General features: G+C 46.0%; 1 protein-coding gene across 2 annotated transcripts; it reads left to right on the top strand.

The window, feature by feature from the left end:
* The first annotated feature begins 5,192 nt into the window (after window positions 1-5,192).
* LOC131908756 (1,25-dihydroxyvitamin D(3) 24-hydroxylase, mitochondrial) lies at window positions 5,193-18,127 on the top strand. 2 transcript variants are annotated; one of them, XM_059259779.1, is made up of 11 exons: window positions 5,193-5,839; window positions 5,985-6,175; window positions 6,966-7,059; window positions 9,039-9,135; window positions 10,416-10,507; window positions 11,405-11,516; window positions 12,917-13,062; window positions 15,926-16,092; window positions 17,071-17,149; window positions 17,719-17,916; window positions 18,017-18,127. In XM_059259779.1, exons 1-11 carry the CDS (start codon window positions 5,582-5,584, stop codon window positions 18,125-18,127), a joined length of 1,545 nt encoding a protein of 514 aa, XP_059115762.1. In that variant the 5' UTR covers window positions 5,193-5,581. The 2 variants fall into 2 exon arrangements, with proteins under 2 accessions (XP_059115762.1, XP_059115763.1); XM_059259780.1 differs by lacking the exon at window positions 17,719-17,916.
* Window positions 18,128-18,657: the final 530 nt, after the last annotated feature.

Here is an 18,657-nt window from a genome sequence, read left to right as displayed (position 1 = left end):
TGGTATGAAAAAGTCCTTTTGTTCTAAGTAAGTTGCTTGAGGGGAAGTCTAAAGGTGCCACTAGGGCTGTGAGAGAAAGAGGGGGTTTGAGATTAATTTGCACAGGAAGCAAAGCTATGTACCTAACATCCACCTGGCCTAGGCAGTGTCTCCGTATGGATATGTACCTTAATTCAGGAGACCAGCAGGTGGTCTGGAGAGCTTATTCTGTCTGCTATTTGTCCTTGGATGCTTTTGTCTGGAGCTGGCCCTGGCTTTGTGTGCTTGCTAAAGGAGATAATTGCAGAAGGCAGACATCTGAATTCTAATACTTAAGAGAAGAAGCAGAAAGCCTTGTCTTTGTGACTTTATCCAAACACCTTAGTTGTGTATGCCCAAGGAATAATCAATCCACACTGTTTAGAAGTTCTTAGGAAAAGAATTAACTGGGGAAGCTATAATAGCATACATGAAATTCATAGCAGAAAACAGCTGGTATATTCAAAAAGCCAAATAACACCAGTACTCCTTGAGCCTTGGCTTCCTCTGGAGAAATCCATGACTTTTCCAGGTGATAGCTTTGTCACAGTCAGCTGAATTCCTACTTCACATTTCTACATCCTGCAGCATAGTAGAAAGGCTAGGGTCTAAATAATCTTTTCAGGACTTGGTTAGGACTTCCCAGAGCAATAAAGGTGGCCTGGGCCAGTCTTGGGAATGCAGTTGGCACTTAGAAGCCACTTCCAGATCTTTGGTTAGGAATTCCTGAGAGGATCCCTGGCTGCATGACTCACAGAGGCTATGAAATTAAGGAGGCATGAGGCCAAGGGAGAAGGGTGAGTTCCTGAGACTGTGTTCACCATAATCGTTTTGATGTTATGAACCTCTCCAAGGACTGATGAATGAATGTTCCACTCAATGGACTTTCAATGAGCTTCCTGCTTTCCACTGCCATCCAGGATAGCAATGACTGAGGACTCCAGTGTACATGAGACATAATCTTCCATGAAATAGGAATTTTCTTACTTACCTCTATGTATACACTAACTAATAATTTCCTGTACATCTGAGTATCTAGTTGGAATACATGAAGAAGTCCAGTACTAGCCAGGAGTGTGGCACATGAATTTAATCCCAGCACTCAAGAGGCAGAGGCAGGAAGATCTCTGTGAGTTCAAGACCAACCTGATCAACATAGCAAGTTCCAGGACATCCAGGGTGACATAGTGAGACCCTATCTCAAAAACAAAACAAACAAAAAGTCTAATACGAAACATCCTGTTATTGGTCATGGTCAAGGAAGAAACTAAGCAAAGGAAATTAGATTCAGGAATCTCATTCTGAAAAGAAAAGGGAGAGATATAGAAATGATAGGATAAAAGGATAGATTACTGAATCTACCTTCAAACTAAAAAAGCAACTACTGGTCTCAAATATTTTATTTTTGTATATTTATACAAATCTAAGGTTATTTTTGTTACACTGTATATATGTTTCTACTCTTGTTTAAGATATTTTTGTATATTGTTAAACAATTTAAGGTTATTTTTGTTATGTTGTATTATATGTTTCTATTTCTTGCTTAAGGTATTGTACCTATGTAGCTCATTTAAAAATGTAATGTAAAGTTCTAGTCCTTGAAAGGTATTTAGGATAGTAAGGAAATGCAGATTAGTAGTGTTAGTCATCGATAACAATCAAACTTAAGCCGGGCGGTGGTGGCGCACGCCTTTAATCCCAGCACTCGGGAGGCAGAGCCAGGTGGATCGCTGTGAGTTCAAGGCCAGCCTGGGCTACCAAGTGAGTTCCAGGGAAGGCGCAAAGCTACACAGAGAAACCCTGTCTCGGAAAAAAAAAAAAAAATCAAACTTATAGTCATGTTAAGGTCAATCAAAGACATATTTTAAATAGACAGATGATCTTCAAACACTTCAGAGACATAGAGAATATAGGATTTTGATGTTTTAATAACATAAAGCTTTTCATGACAGTAACACACATCTGCTCTTGGCAGCACCAATTTACTTCAAAAAACGATGATGGACATCAAAGAATTTCCATATGGAGTTTGCTTTCATTTGTGGCAAAGTTAGCCACTAGGCAAGAAACTGCCCTTGCCTCAACTGCTGGCAGATGCTGCCCAAAGTGGACACGCAGGACACAAAAGAAGATGACTGCCAGACTTTGCCAAGACAAGGTAGGACAGTCCTTCAAAATTCCTGCTTCACAGAAAAGTCTGTCAGATATTCTAGGCCTGTAGGCTGAAGATGGATGCCCCAGTATTACAGAGAAACCTTGGGATGACTGTCCAGACAGCCAGATTTCTCTGTCATTTCTTAGTTTTGGAAGTTGCTTGCTCTGCACTTCCTGTTTACTCAGGTAGTATTATATCCTTCTCAGGTCTCTGATGTGGTTGAAGATTAGATAATTATAGTTACAGTTTTCCTTAGTTATAATAGAAAGTAAATTAAGTACAAAACTTTAGATTCATCAAAATAAGATAGATGATAGAGTGATTACTCCAATTTTTACAAATACAAATGGACTGGACATTGTGAATGTAATTCTTACTTGATAATTGTTCTTATTGTATACAATTTTACTGTATTAGAGTTAAAGTCTTTCCTTTTTATTTAGACAAAAAGGAGGAAATGCGGAATATTTGTACACTGCGTGAAAATATTTTGCTGTGATTGGTGTAATAAAAAGCTGAATGGTCAATAGCTAGGCAGGAGCTACAGGCAGGACTTCCAGGGACAGAGAGGACTCTGGGAAAAAGAAAGGTGGATTCACCAGCTGGGTGTGGAGGAAGCAGCATGGGCAGTATGGAGAGATGAGGTAACAAGCCACACAACAGAATAGGTTAAAATAGATGGGTAAAGTTATAAGAGCTAGTGGGACAAGCCTAAGTTAAGGCCAAGCTTTCATAATTAATAATAAGTTTCTATGTCATTATTTGTGAGCTGGCAGTCCCAAGGAGAAAGGACTGCTACAACTCCCAGGAAAATCTATTTCATCTGAAACCTGTCTCTTTCTTGAGCACGAGGGAGTGTGCGCATGCGCGTGTACACACACACACACACACACACACATACACACACACATACACACACACACAAAGAATAACTCACTAGCTAAAATAACAAGACAATTGTCACACATCAGTCTTTACATCATCCAGACACAGTCAGAAGAGATGGATGAAACAAATTCTCCCTCTAGGGATGTTCTTTCCATCAAATCACCAACAGCACAAAACCCACTTGCACCACACTCTAGGCCAAATACCCAAAGGAAGAAAACATTCTGATCCCACCCTCCCTGGGAAAGACATGTCATTGAAGGAATATTTCCAATATTCTCACATATTCATGTTCAAGAAAAAAGTGACACAATTAACTAGGTGGTGCTAGGCATGGTGGAATAAACCTGTCATCCCAGCACCCCTGGCATGGAAGCAGGACAATGAAGAGTGTGAGCCAGCCTAGGCTATGAGACTCTGTCTCAGGAAAGCTATAGACATGATGATGCATGTGGATGTCTACGCTGAAGAGTCAGGCTGGGTCAGAAACTGTTGGATGTGAATGCCACTGGGGCCACTAACGTCGATGGCAATGGGCAGGGCGTTTAATTCCTCAAGCATGGCGGGTGATGTTGTATTTGCTTTCATCTTCTGTGTTTTTGACATTGAGCTGAGGTGAAATTTAAACAGATATGTTGATGCAAAATTCCTATTTTGTCACAAGCTCTCAAAAGTATAACATACGATGATACCTTCATACAGTATATGGCCTACACTACATGACATATATATATATATATAGTATATATAGTATATATATACTATATATGTATAAGATGTATGTTTCATGGACACACAAAAGACTGTACATTTATAGCATGTGCTGTATGTACACTGCAGTGAAAATGTAAACAGGTCTAGTAGATTATATCTAAATCACTATATATGTATAACAGCTGGTTTTTTTTATTAACACTGACCTCCGAGGACAAATTTGAAATGATAATGTGGCAGCACAAATCACAAATCGGATTGCAAAAGATTTTTCAGCAACAGCAGATGTTTACAGAAGACTTCATAGGGAAAAACTTGCTGGCGCTTGGGTCACAGTAACCTTAGGTCAGGTGACTGGAAAGCAGGGGGAGGAAGTCTGCCTCCTGCCTGGGTGCCGGTGGCTTTGCGTTGGATAAGCAGGAAACAATATGAGTCACTTTGAATCAGCAAAGACCAATTTCCTTTCCAGAATTAGGAAAGTGAATTCTAGTCTAGCCAGCCACAAAAGCAGGATCGTGGATAACTCTGCTTGCTTTCGGTGGACCTTAGGGGGGAATGGAGTTCTTGGGAATCTGTGGGTGCCTCTGCTCTGCACAGGGTGGGCGATTTGCTAGAGGGAAAGTCTTTGAGGAAGTGTGGAAAGCAATCCAAAGGAAACTAAGCCATCCATGCCCTCCTGTGCATTCCACAGTCTCCCGGGGAACTAACGCCACTGGCATCTTTTGTTAATTATCAGCTGCGGACACACACCTATAGAACATACATTGATTTATTCAGTTCCCTAACAACCCACCCTGAAGCATCTGGGAATCTGGTGAAGAAATTCTGCAAACAGCATTGGACCTTCCTGCCTAACTTAAGACCCACGGTCAGAAGGTCACAGCCCTTCTTTTGATGTGTCCTATATTAGTCTCAAGTCCTCTCCTCCTTCAGGAGCTCAAAAGGGCAACTTTCGTACAAAAGTAGTCCAGCTCAGGCTGCGAAAACCTGTCTCCCGGGATGTTGGAAGACGCGCGCTCTCCACTCGCTTGGCAGGCGCGGGCGGCCTTCCGGGCTGTCCTCGGGGACCTTGCCCGCCCTGCGTGGCGATTGTGCAAGCGCAGCTTCAGGCCGCTGCAAGGCCGGCTGCAGCCTGCAGGAGGGCAAGGAGGCGCGCTCGCTGCGCACCCGCTGAACCCTGGGCTCAACGCTCCTTTCCTGGGTTATCTCCGGGGTGGAGTCCACGGTGCGCCCGCCAGGCGAGCAGCGCATCGGTCACCCGAGGCCTGGGTGCCCTCACTCACCTTGCTGACTCCATCCTCTTCCCATTCCCGCCCCCCCCCCCCCGCCGCGTCCCTCCCAGCTTTGCCAGCAGGTCCCCCTCCGCCCTACTCAGGGTGCTCATTGGTCATCCCGGCATGCCTTGTCTCCATAAATACGAGGTCCCTGAGCCTAGGTGCTTGAGGAGGCACAGCGAGGTACATCAGACCAGGGAGCATCCCTTCTACCCTCCTTGACACCCTGTGGCTTCAGACCTTAGAAGTCGTATTTGCAGACCCACAGAGGACCAAACCTCGGCTGCTTTTCTCCAGCCCCTGTGGCTAGCTCAGGGCAGGCACCTGCGCCCCACGCCGCTGAACCTTGCAGCATCCCTGGGCGTCTGCCTCTTCGGAATCCCTCCTGCTCTGTACCACTCCACCACACCCGCGGGTTCTGTTTGCCTCTCTTCCCTAAATCGCCAAGACTTCAGAACCCAGCGGCACCTTCGAAACACTTCACCCCTTCCAATCCCTGCTCCTCCTCGTGTCCCACGTGTCTCTTGCTACCATGAGCTGTCCCATTGACAAAAGGCGTTCCCTGATCGCCTTCCTGAGCCGGCTGCGCGACCTCGGGCAGCCCCCTAAACCCGTGACATCCAAGGCGTGCACTCCCCGCGCTCCAAAAGAGGTGCCCCTCTGCCCGCTGGTGACAAGTGGTCAGAGTCGGGACGCCACCTCCCTGCCTGGACCAACCAACTGGCCATTGCTAGGCAGTCTACTGGAGATTCTTTGGAAAGGCGGCCTGAAGAAACAGCATGACACTCTGGTAAATAATTCGTCACTCTCCTCTTCCCTATTCCTTCCAGTCGGGGTGGTGAAGGGAGCTCAGGTGACCGGGCAGCAGCTCACGGAAGACGCGCCCGGGGCACCAGAGGATGCGCGCTGATGGCATTAGGCCCGCCCCTCTGCAGGCAGAGTACCACAAGAAGTACGGCCAGATATTCCGGATGAAGCTGGGCTCCTTCGACTCGGTGCACCTGGGCTCGCCGAGCCTGCTGGAAGCGCTATATCGCACGGAGAGCGCATATCCTCAGAGACTGGAGATCAAACCCTGGAAAGCTTATCGTGACCACCGCAACGAGGGCTACGGGCTGCTGATCCTGTGAGTGCCCTCAGCAGGGTGGAGGCGGTAGGGGGCAGGACATACAGGGCAGTAGGGAAGGGAGGTGGGTAGTTAGAGTTTCCTAGGGTTGGACTTTCCTTACACAGAACGAATACAGAAGCACTTGCTCTACTGAGCGCCGGTGCAATCCTCAAATTGTAGTGTAGAGGTGGGTCCCCCAAAGAGCCATACAGTGAGGGAATGCACACATACCTGCCTCCCCACCAGGACATACCTAAAGCTCCCATCCCCTTTTATTTGGGTTTCACCTTCCTGGTATCAGTTTAGGCAAGATTTAACCCTAATGTCAAACAAAGTGTTTTAACATTTATTTGGCAGTTTCATACGTGTATAGAATGTATTTCTGGTCGCTTTCATCCCGCGTCTTCTCTTTGATTCCCACTCCCGCTCCCGCTGAGACTCTCCCTGGTCCCAACAACTCCCACCTGTTTTCATGTCGCTTCTGTTGGCGCTTATGATTCCCTGAGGCTGCTTGCATGAACATGGGTGGGATTATGTAGAGCACTGGCAACCCGTTGGAGCCTATACCTCTGTAGAAACCTGACTATCCCTTCCCCAGCAACCACTAACAGCCCTCAACTTCCCAGGGAGCAGAGGGATGCTGTGAGCCCCTCTCGGTCTGTCCGTGATAGACAGCCGCGAATATTCACGGGATGCTAAGATTCCTGAGAATTTCCCAGACGACCTTCAGGGTTAGTGTACTCCTGGTGCTCCGCAAATGCCTGCGGAGCTTCTTTCCTGGCGCCCTGAACACAATCCTTCTCCGCAGGGAAGGAAGAGAGTGGCAGAGGGTCCGAAGCGCCTTCCAAAAGAAACTAATGAAGCCGGTGGAGATCATGAAGCTGGACAATAAGATCAATGAGGTTTGCGCTCTGGGGCAAGCTTTCCTTGGGCTCCCTCGGACAGAGAGCAGCTAATTAGGCTTTGGGTCTCAGCTCTAAAGCACAAAGAGAGAAGAATCATGCATCATGGGTGATTCAGGCGTTGCTGTTTCCCTCCATCCTCCACTCCATCCTCTTCCCCACCCCTCCCCACCCCCAACTCATCTTCCTTTCTCTACTCCAAAGCCTTCTAACCCCCACGGAAGGATCAATTACAAGCTGATTTTGCGGTTCCACGGCCTTCCACCAACTACTGGTGCGAACCGGCCATGTTATTTAATTCTCCTAAGGTTTTAGAGCCCCTAATCCACACTGTTGCCGTGAGAACTAAGAGATGATGCTTGTAAAAGTCCTAGGTGGCAACATTTGAGGGGCCTTCGCAGTTGGAATAGGTGCACAGAGACAAAGAATCTGGGGGTGGGAAGGGGCGCAGGGGGAGCACTCCTGTAGATCAGTCTTCTGAAAATGTAGAGGAATGAAATGGCATGATGTGTCCAGAGATTTCACATCCCATGCTGATGAATGATTCAGAAAAGATTCTGGACAATGGGCAAACCTTACCCTTAAGAATGACTATACCGTGCTAAAGGATCTTAACAGCATTTAGCCAACAGGGGGCCACGTGGCAGGCTTAAGTGTATAGTGACCTCTTTTTACTCTTGTTCACATTGGAGGTTGTTTTGAGTTGGACCTGGACCCAGATGGGCTCATACAGCATAGGTTTTGCAAGCTTAGGCACTCCTAGGAGCCAGATAATTAATATAACACAGTAATACAAGCCCCAAGCAGGACGTTTAGCAAGCAACATAGTTAAGCCTTTTCTAGAGGGGACAGCTGCTCTGGATCCAGTTAGCTACTGTCATGTGGGGGTGTACACCCAGTGTCATCTTGCGGTAGTAATAGGGATAATGTTAATGAGACAGGTCATGGGAAATCCATACATGTATGTGAACTCTCTTTGTTTTTGGTTGCTTTGTTTGTTTGTTTACTTTTTTCTTTGAGACAAGTCTCAAAGAAACTTCTGCTGGCCTGGAGTTTACTCTGTAGACCAGGCTTGCTTCAAACTCATAGAAATCCATTTGCTTCAGCCTCCCAAGTGCTTGGGTTAAAGGTGAACCCCATCCTCAGCTTTCTTTCTTTCTTCCTTTTTTCCTTTCTTATTTCCCTTGGCTTTGTTTAAAAGCTAACAAATTCAAATTACCTTTAAAATGCATTACATAAGCAAGCTAAACATGCCCATGTGTTATCTGTCGGCCTTATGACCACTCACCCTTGTCTCAGGTAGAGCTTGGCAGGTCATCGTTATGTGGACAAGTGACTTAGCATCTTTAAACTGTTGCTCATCTGTGACATGGCAAACGGGAGCAATGGCTCCTGCCTTAGGAGGTAGCAGTGCAGATCAGCTAAGGTAACACACTCTGTAACCACGTGTGGCCCCAGGCACACTTCACACTTGAGTCACCTCGGGCTCTGGTTTTGGAGGTTGGCAGCTAGAAACCTTGTATGGCTGGCTGTCCCGAAGTTGCAGAGCTATCTACTGAGGGAGCTACGTCCAGAACTTGCAGGAGGATCCCTGGAAGCTCATTGGCCACCCAGGTCAGACGAATTTCAGAACTCCGATTCAGTGAGAGACCCTGTCTCAAAAATTAGGATGGAGGGCAACCAGTACCTTCCACACATGAGAACATTGGCACATGTCATCTACACACAAACGTACATACATACATATCTCACACACAAATACATGAACACAAGACAATTTCCAGAAATACCCTTAAGACGAGCCTGAAACTTGAATTTCAGTGACTACGGGAAGAGTTTAGGAAATGGCAAGACCTGGAGAAGGCAGTGTGTAATTAGTGCCAATCACCACCGGGAGTAGAGATATCCTCCCGAGCTTGAACTTTCTCTGTCCCTCCGGTGACATAAAGCTTTGTCTTTCCTGGTTGCTTCCTTTTAAGGTCTTGGCGGATTTTATGGGAAGAATAGACGAGCTGTGTGATGAAGGAGGCCGCATCAGAGACTTGTACAGTGAACTGAACAAATGGTCGTTTGAAAGTAAGTTGACTTGATGGTCTTGCCCACTTCAGTTTGCAAGAGATCCGGGGGATAAAACGCAGCTCTGCTCACACTTCCATAGTGATAGATTGTCACCACCTAGGACAAAGCCACACAAACCCATTTGAGTTACAACTTGCAATATGGGTTGTTTATGAAGTCATCCAACAAACATTTATTAAACAAATACTGTGTGCCAGGCACTGTTAGGTGCTAGGAACACAGAGGGGAACAAAATGGACCTTACATTTGGCTTCACAAAGCTACAATTCTAGAATGACATTTAAAGACTAAGAAGGATCAGAAGCATGGACCTTGGTGAGAGGAGTCCTCTCCACTAAGGAGACGAAGGTCAGGTAAAGAGGAAGTTAGAGAGGCCTCTTTGGATGAGTGTTCCAGACAGTGGAGTCAGGAGTGCCAACCCCCAAGCCAGGCACAAGTGTGAAGGCTGTGGGGTCCGTTCTTAGCGTGTTAACTTAAGGCAAAACAAGAGCAGCTGCCCCTCCCCTTGCCTCTGCACAGAGACAACAGGAAATGGACTCTTCTGCGGCCTTTCCATCAAGAAAGCAGAGAGAGTGCTGGGAGGAAACTCATCGGAAGAAAGTTTGCGTGCAAGCGTGAGGCTCTGAGTTCAAATCTCCAGAACTCACACAAAGTCAGACATAGGAACACAACACTAATCCCAGTGCTCCTATGGCAAGATGGGAGGCAAGGAGAGGGGACGCAGATATTATAGAATTCAAATTTTCTCTGTGTAAAAAGTTTCAAAGACTAAGAAATCTTATTTGAAAGTAGATTGAACGTAAACATAATTATTAAATGGGAAACAGAGCAGAGAAGCACCTGTCCTGTGCTGGCCCAGTACCTGGCAGGTAGTGGGAACTTAGCCCCTAGCTCCTCCTTTCCCTGCCCCTCTTCTCATGGTGGCTTTCAACATCCCGTGTTTGGCAATAGAAGCCAATGACTACTCCAACACCACGGCTGAGTGACAGCAGCACAGACATCTGACCCAGGGAGACACCTCTGTCCTCACCTCCCTGTGACTAATGTCAACAGTGTGTCTCTCACCAGGAGGATGGAAAGCTCATGGGTCATTTCTCCCGGAAATGACATCTGGAGAGAAAAGAGAGTGTCCCTGCCCTCAGCTCTCACTCTGAAATTTTGTTTTCATTCTAGAAGAGACCACAATGTCATGAGACACAGAGCTCGGTCTTTAATAGTCAGCTAATCACAGACTCTGGCTACAACTGAATAATAGCAGTGATTATTTTCAATGACAGGTATCTGCCTTGTGTTATATGAGAAGAGATTTGGGCTCCTTCAGAAGGACGCAGAGGAAGAAGCTCTGACCTTCATTACGGCCATCAAGACGGTAAGCAGTCCCTCAGGACAGCTTAACAAAGGTTGTCTCCATGTCTCCCAAGGAGGAGTATACACACTTATGTATTTGAATAGTTAATTCATTTACTTTGATATCTATATATACATGTGTACCAATCACAAACATAACAAAGCCCATTATTTATCAGTTTAGGCCAAGTTACTTTACTACAGAAAATTATTCTAAATGTACTTAAGGTATCTCAATTAATGGTCAGTTGGTTAAAAGATATCTTTTAAAGTTTCTGAATGGTTCAGATTTTACAGTTTTGAATGGTTTAAGTAATTTGAGATATCATAGATACAGTGTAATTGATTTGGGATTAACTAAGGTTATGTGGCATCAGAAACTAGAGTCAATAGGTAAATTATAGTTTTTCTGTTCTTTCTTCTTCCTTTACAATTAGACCATTAAAAACTGGGACTGGTGGTACCAGCCTGTCATACCAGCTGCGTGGTGGAGGTGCTGAGGCAGGATAATTACAAGTTTTAAGCTGGTTTGGGCTAGAGTGAGTGCAAGGACAGGTTAGACAATTTAATGATACTTTGTCTCAAAATAAAAAATACAACAAAATGGATACAGAGTAGCTCTACAGTGGATGCTTTTTTAGTAACCACAAGGCCCCGAGTTTGATCCCCAATATAACCGTGTGTGTGTGTGTGTGTGTGTGTGTGTGTGTGTGTGTGTGTGTGTGAAGGGTCATGAGACCAATACTTTTTATTAAATACAGAAAACAAAGCTATCTTTGAGATGACTAAGAGAGCTGGTGGGCGTTTGAATCCCACACTTTGGAGATGCAGGAGTGGTCTGGTTTAGGCTCCTCCCCCTCCAAGAGAACACTGGCTTAGAGAGAAAAATCCAGGGTCCAAGTTCTTCTGTTTCTTCCAGATGATGAACACATTTGGAAAGATGATGGTGACCCCCGTGGAGCTGCACAAGAACCTCAACACCAAAGTGTGGCAGGCGCACACTCTGGCCTGGGACACCATTTTCAGATCAGGTGAAAGGGCTCTCCTTCCCGCTGTCCACTACAATCCAGTTATCCTGACCCTATGCCTAGGAGAGGCCTTGTGGGATCTTCTACTCTCTACAGCTTCCCAAACTCACGATCATGGGGGGAGGGGCAGCGGGAAGCAGCGCTTTGTCGTCCTCTCTGCAAGCTGGAGGTGGCTGAGTTCATGTGTGGTGGCTTAGCCCTATGTGACATCACCTTTTCGTCCTTGATTCCTCCCTCTCTGAAATAATGAATGACAGTGCTCCCCACTTTGGTATAACTTTTAGTGTGCCCAATAGAACATAAACATTGGGTATATATGACATTTTGGTGGTTAGGGCTATTTCTGCTCCATGACACAGGGTGTTAGGAGTCCTGTATATGTTTAATCCTTACACAAACCTCCACAGTCAACTCTTCCAAGAGTCCCCAAGCAATGGTCCTGAGATACACCTAAGTAGCTTTCCCAAGACGCCAGACCAGGCCATGCTTCAGGACTAGGATGCCAACTGCAGCACAGGCAGTCACCTTGCCTACCAGGTCCATGGTGATCTTAGTTTGGCATCTGCCTGCATAATGAATTGAAGTGAGGAAGACAGTTGTCTGGATGTGTTTCATAAATGCTACATGTTTTAAGTGTTACCAGTATTTCCAGGCACGGTACTTGTATACATGTTTAGTAATATCTGGATCCAAGTTTGGAATATGCACATCAGGCCAGTTCTCATCCCCTCTCATGCTGATCCCTTCTGAGCATGGAGCTTTTATTCATCAAAATGTGACTACAGACCAAGAGCACCTGCCCCAAAGTTTGATGGAAATGCATACTTCAAGGCCATACACAGTGGTGCATGACTTTAGTACCAGCACTCTAGAGACAGAGACAGGCATATATCTGAGGCTGGCCTGGACTACAAAGCAAGTTTCAGATGAGCTAGGGCTACATAGTGAGTCCCAGTCTGAAGAAAGAGAAAAAGAAGACAGAGAGAGAGAGAGAGAGAGAGAGAGAGACAGAGACAGAGAGAGACAGAGAGAGAGACAGAGAGAGAGCGAGAGCGAGAGAGGGAGAGGGAGAGAGAGAGAGAGACAGAGAGAGAGAGAGAGAGAGAGAGAGAGAGAGAGAGAGAGAGAGAGAGAGAGAGAGAGAGAGAGAGAGAAACTGGCTTCAGGCTTCCCAATCCCTGATTCTGAATCAACACTTTCAGAAGATGCCCAGGGGATCCTGAGAAGTCCATCCATGTTGGCCTTGACCAATCCTTGCCAGTGTATGGAGAATATTCACTAGATACCTAGCTAGCAAATTCAGAGTCAATGTTTCTGAAAAGACTCAGTGTTGCAAGATTTTCTTGGGCTCTTTTCCTCATCCAAATTTTCAGGCTCTCTCTCCTTTCTCTCCTCTGTCACAGTAAAGCCTTGCATCGACAACCGTTTGGAGAAATATTCTCAGCAGCCTGACACAGATTTCCTTTGTGATATTTACCATCACAATCATCTCTCCAAGAAAGAACTGTACGCGGCTGTCACGGAGCTCCAGCTCGCTGCAGTGGAGACGGTGAGGGGAGTCTGGGACTTGGTTGGCTAAACAATGAGTTTTTAAGTAGCCATGGGAATCATTCTCTCCACCAGAATTACCCGAGTAGCTACAGCCTCACAAAAACCAGTAGTAAGCATCCCATAGTGAGTGCTGTGGGGGAACTCAAAGCATGGCCTCTTGATGGTTAAGGGCATGGTAGGGACTTTGTGTGATAACATACGCTCCAATGATAACATACTGAGTAGGTTCTGGCCAGCACCATGGCAGATATCAGAACTGCCATGGGAATTTGGAAACAGTCAGGTACCCATGCTCTGGCTAGGTGACTTAAGTTTCTCAAGCAAAGGTTGGAGAGAGAGAGCTCAGTTGGTAATGTACTGTCTGCGCATCCATGAGGACCTGATAGGAAAAAAGCCAGGTGAGGTGGCCCCTATGTGTAATGCCAGGTCTGGGGACATGGAGAAAGGAGGATGCCTGGGCCAGACAGACTAGCTAGTTCAGTAAGAGACCCTGCCTCAAAAAATAAGGTAGAGAATAGTTAAGGAAGATGCCTGATGTCAACCTCCAGCCTCCACATGCATGTAAATACATGTGCCCTGACATATGAACACACACACACACACACACACACACACACACACACACACACACACACACACGGTTGTCTTTTAGTAATGACTCAGACTATCCCCCACAGTGACTACCTGTGACTGATCATATTTAAAATAAGATGAAATAAAAATTGGAATACAGTCCTCCAGACCAATAATACATTTAGTGCTTAAAAGTACAATCAAGATGAGCTTGGGATAGCTTGATTTTTATTTAAATGCAACATCTAGTGTGTAATACACCAGTGGATTCCCTTAGATTCTCCATGCAGCCAGCCACCTTCCATTCATGTCTTATGCTGTCACTGGTGTTGACACAGACTCCTCAAAGGCCCACATTCTGTGCACCTTAAAGTGTCCAGGCAGAAACCCTCCCACTTGACTGCTTTTTTGCATTTCCCCTTTCATGGCGCTTCTTGAAGGAGAAAAGGCAAAGTTTCTGTATTACAGACAACACCTCTCTTTCTGCCGCTTGCTCCAGGAGATCGACAGAAGTGGTAATTGATCTGATCTCCCTTTCTGATTCAATGGCAGGCCTTTCCACAAAACCACAAAGGCCATTGTTCTTCTGTTGGAAGGGAAGTGTGAATTCTGTGGCTGTGCTTTGTCTACAGCATCCTTCCAAGAACACAAAAGGGCACAGGGCACATGTAAGGTGGTCAACAAATGCTTACTGAGTAAATAGAGGATGAGAACTGCAGAGCACCTACTATGTGCCAGGCCCTTAAAAGTCCACTAGGAATGAGAGGCAAAGTCTTGTTCCTCATAGAACTGAAATGCCAGTGGGGAGGAGAGACAGTGGATGTGAACACACACTCACACACACACACACACACACACACACACATCACTATTCAGATAGTGGTATACACCATGAAGGAACATTTTTAAAGCAAAGGAGTAAGCTGGCCAATTTATGCTTTGCCAAGTGAACTATGGCTGGTGGGTGGAGAGCGAACTTATGAGAGAGAAATTAGCAATGGGAGGCCAGTTAAGGAGATGGCACCCTCCCACCCGAGGTCATACCAGGACAGGCTGAGCCCTTGAGGTTTCCTAACCCACTTCCCCTGGAATGAAGCTCTGCAGTTTTCTGAAGGGCCCAGACAGTATACCCTGGCTCTGGTGAAAGCTGGTTACCCAGCCCCACGGAGCACTATTTGACACTTGTGGTGAGGCGCTTGCTGATATGGTTATCCACCTGACCCATTTCTTTTTCAGTCCTGTTTATTCTGAAAGTCACATTGGGTGCATCAGAGAGGTTTGATTGCCTTTAACTTGGAGGCCACGCCCTTTTCCTGTTCTGTAATGATGCCATCCACAGCTTATTTGCAGCTGAAGCCACTGGCTCTCTGACATGAAGAAGCCTGCCTGGGAGGCATGTTCTTCCAAAAATAATAAACACCAGTTGGCTCTGACCCATCTTGTACTCTGCTCCTTAGTGTGAGTGGGTCATGCCACTCAGTCACAGCGTCTTGGTGTCTGCAGGGGAAGGACATGGCCACGATGTTGAGGAGACCATTCCGTTTAAATCAGCTGAAGAACAGCCATGTGTCTCTAACTCCTGTGGTGCTTGCTCCTCAAACCTTCAGAAAGGACACCAAAGATACCCTTAAAAGGCCATCAGTCTTTGTCAGAAACAGTCTCTAGCTCCTTAGCATACTCAATTTGATGTTAGAATGTATCCCCTGCCCCCCCATGCTTTTTTTTTTCAGGGTGCCTCATTCTCCTATGAAGGCATTCTGCACATGGGTAAAACCCTGATAATGCCTTTTCATGTTCGTGGTTAATTTAGGGTGTGGCCAAAAGAACTTTTATTAGATTCCAGAGAGGCAATGTGTGATGCATTTAATTGCGTTGGGAAAATATCTTTGGAAAACCTCTCACTGGCATCACTAGAGCTTTTCTGTCCTTTCTTTACTCAGTTTTACATCAAAATTTACTATTGAACAAGTTCTAGTTCCATTTTTATGTTGAGGCCACCAGGGAGTCACATTTAAGTCTGAGGGGGGAAAAGAGAGAGGACATCTTTGTATCTTGCTCCGGTTTCCCCCTAGTGGTGACATCTGATGTAGCAGTAAACTATACCACCACCCAGAAATGAGCCCCAAGAGTCCCCAGATTTACCCAGCCTTTGTCAGCTGCACATGCAGCTGTTTGTGCTTAAACAGTTGCATCCAACCTTAGTTCTAACCGTGACCATTCATGTGCCTGGTGGCGGTTTGAGCCCAGTGATCGGCAGACTCTCTTATCTGCGGCCATTTGCCTTTCAGACAGCAAATAGCTTGATGTGGATTCTCTACAATCTATCCCGGAACCCCCAAGTGCAGCAGAGACTTCTTCTGGAAATCCAGAGTGTGTTGCCCGGGAACCAGGCACCACGGGCGGAGGATCTGAGAAATATGCCCTACTTAAAGGCCTGTGTAAAAGAATCCATGAGGTAAGGACACACCTCTGAGCCAATACACAAGAAAGGGTTCTCTTTTGCTTTTGGCAATACATGACATCACTAGAAAAGGATTCACTTAGAACATAAAAATGATACCTCAAGATGGTTCCCATCAAGATACCTCCCCTGGCTGATTATATGCATCTATCAAACTAGAAAGAAGGACCTTGGGGTGTATCGATGTTTATATTACTCACTTTCCAAACCTTGTGGACCAATCCTACAGCTTCCCTCTCATGGATGCTGGTCCGTAGGAGGGAGTCATCTATGGTTGTGGAGTTGGAGATGAAGGCTGAGGAAGAAGGCACAGAGACAGACATCTCTGTCTTTTAGCCTCTGGCTCTTCCTGGAAAGTAAACCTCCAGCCTTTGGATCAGAAGGAAACAGTGCCACCTTTGTGGAGAGCAGACCACAGTAGAGCAGAAGAAATGCAGGCTTTGGTGAAGCATGAGATGCATGCAGATTGAACGGAACACAACCATTGGAGCCACTCACCAGACTTATAGGGCTTTAACTAATGGGATAAGAAACAAGAGACGTACATATTGAGAAGGAGGGACTTCTTTTTTAAAAAAAAAAAAAAAAAAACCATAGTTCTTTGAGGATGCCATACAATATATCTTGATCATATTCACTTCCCTCCCCCAACTCCACCCAGATCCATCCTCCTTCCTCAGTCACCCAACTTTGTGTCTGCCTTTTTCTGCCTTCAGGTCTGATTTGTGTTACCTTCTTGAGTGTGGAGGGAGGGTAGTTGATATATCAGGGCTAATCTCTAAAGAAAACCTGGCTTTCCCCATCCCAGCAGCTGTCAGCTGCCAATAGCTCCTCATGGTAAGAGAGAGGGTTTCCTCTCACCCTGACTGAACTCTGACAGACTTCTGCTTCCCATTCTGAGTCTATTCCTCACACCACACAGACACAGTGTGGTCTGGGGCCACCTTTACAACTCTGATTTTGGTTTTTCAGGCTTACCCCAAGTATACCGTTCACATCTCGGACTCTCGACAAACCGACAGTTCTGGGTGAATACACTTTACCCAAAGGAGTAAGTAGAATTCGCATATCTGTTCCTCAGCAAAGCTTGACAGGATTACACTTCCCAAGTGTTTGTCACAGGAGAGCATTCATTCTGGAGATCCATAGAAGGATTCACCCTCTTCATCTGAAAAATGGAGAGAGGAGGTGGTCATGAACACGGAACACAAAAATGTGGAGTTCTGGGGGAAGGGGAATGTTTCAGTAGGTCAGAGCTCTTGCTGCACAAGTATGAGGTTTGAATCCCAAACACTCGTTCAAACCAGATGTGGCTGTTTGGGCCAGCATTGTTTGGGGCAGGCAGAGCAGGATCAATGGGCCTTGCTATCTGCCAGCTTAAATCCAGGTTCATTGACAGACCCTATCTCAAGGGACTGAGGTGGAGAGAGACAGAGGACATCAGGGGTCCTCCTCTTACCTCTGCGTGTACACGTGGGTACAAGTACTACCCCACACATATGCACAATATCATTCTTTCACTAATATATGTCAAGCAATACAACCATCATTATTGTGTTTCCGTGAATTATTTTTGCTTCTGATTATCTAAAAGATCATTTCTTTCTGTGTGTTTTGTAGACGGTGTTAATGCTAAATACCCAGGTGCTGGGTTCCAGTGAGGACAATTTTGAAGATTCCAAGCACTTTAAACCTGAACGCTGGCTTCAGAAGGAGAAAAAGATCAATCCCTTTGCCCATCTCCCATTTGGCCTTGGGAAGAGGATGTGCATCGGGCGTCGACTGGCTGAGTTACAGCTCCACTTGGCTCTTTGCTGGGTAAAAGTTCTCACTGGGTTTCTACAACCACATTCTGGGCTATTCTACAAAGCAGGGGGAGAGAGGGTTAATTCTGCTTTTGGCTCAATGTGTGTTACAGATCATTCAAAAATATAAGATCGTGGCTACAGATGATGAGCCTGTTGAAATGCTGCATCTTGGCATCATGGTACCCAGCCGGGAGATACCCATTGCATTCTGTCCACGGTAGAATGCTGAGGTGAGTATTTGAGTCCCTGTTGCCCTCAGGTGCCTTACCTGACCGGGAGTGAGCCAAGTTTGGAAGTGTCTAGACTTATCTTTATTTTCTTCTTTCCTCCCTCCCTGCTTCTCTTCCTTCCTTCCTTCCTTCCTTTCTTTTATAAAGATTTTGTTTTGAGTGTGTGTGTGTGTGCGCACGCGCGCCCCACAAGAGTGTGTGTACCCACAGAAGTTAGAAGAGGGCATCAGATCCCCTGGATCTGGAGTTATAGATGACACTGTGAGCGGCCCAAATGACATGGGTGCTGGGAACCAAACTCACGTCCTTTGCAAGAGCGGCAAGTGCTCCTGACTGTGAAGCCATCTCTCCAGCCCCATACAATACCTCTTTTTTAAAACTACTGAACTGTTTTCTTCCTTTTAACTTGGGCCCAAGTATGTTACTCAAGCCCTGTGCTAAGAAATCGCTTCTGTAGTAAACTCTGAGCTTTGTAAATGTGGTTGGTCTCTCCTAATACACATTACAATGAGCTCAAAACC

This window comes from Peromyscus eremicus, chromosome 4 (assembly GCF_949786415.1).
Source record: "Peromyscus eremicus chromosome 4, PerEre_H2_v1, whole genome shotgun sequence".
Lineage (NCBI taxonomy): Eukaryota > Metazoa > Chordata > Mammalia > Rodentia > Cricetidae > Peromyscus > Peromyscus eremicus.
The sequence above is the reverse complement of the archived record's forward strand: the minus strand, read 5'-3'. Positions and strand labels throughout refer to the sequence as shown.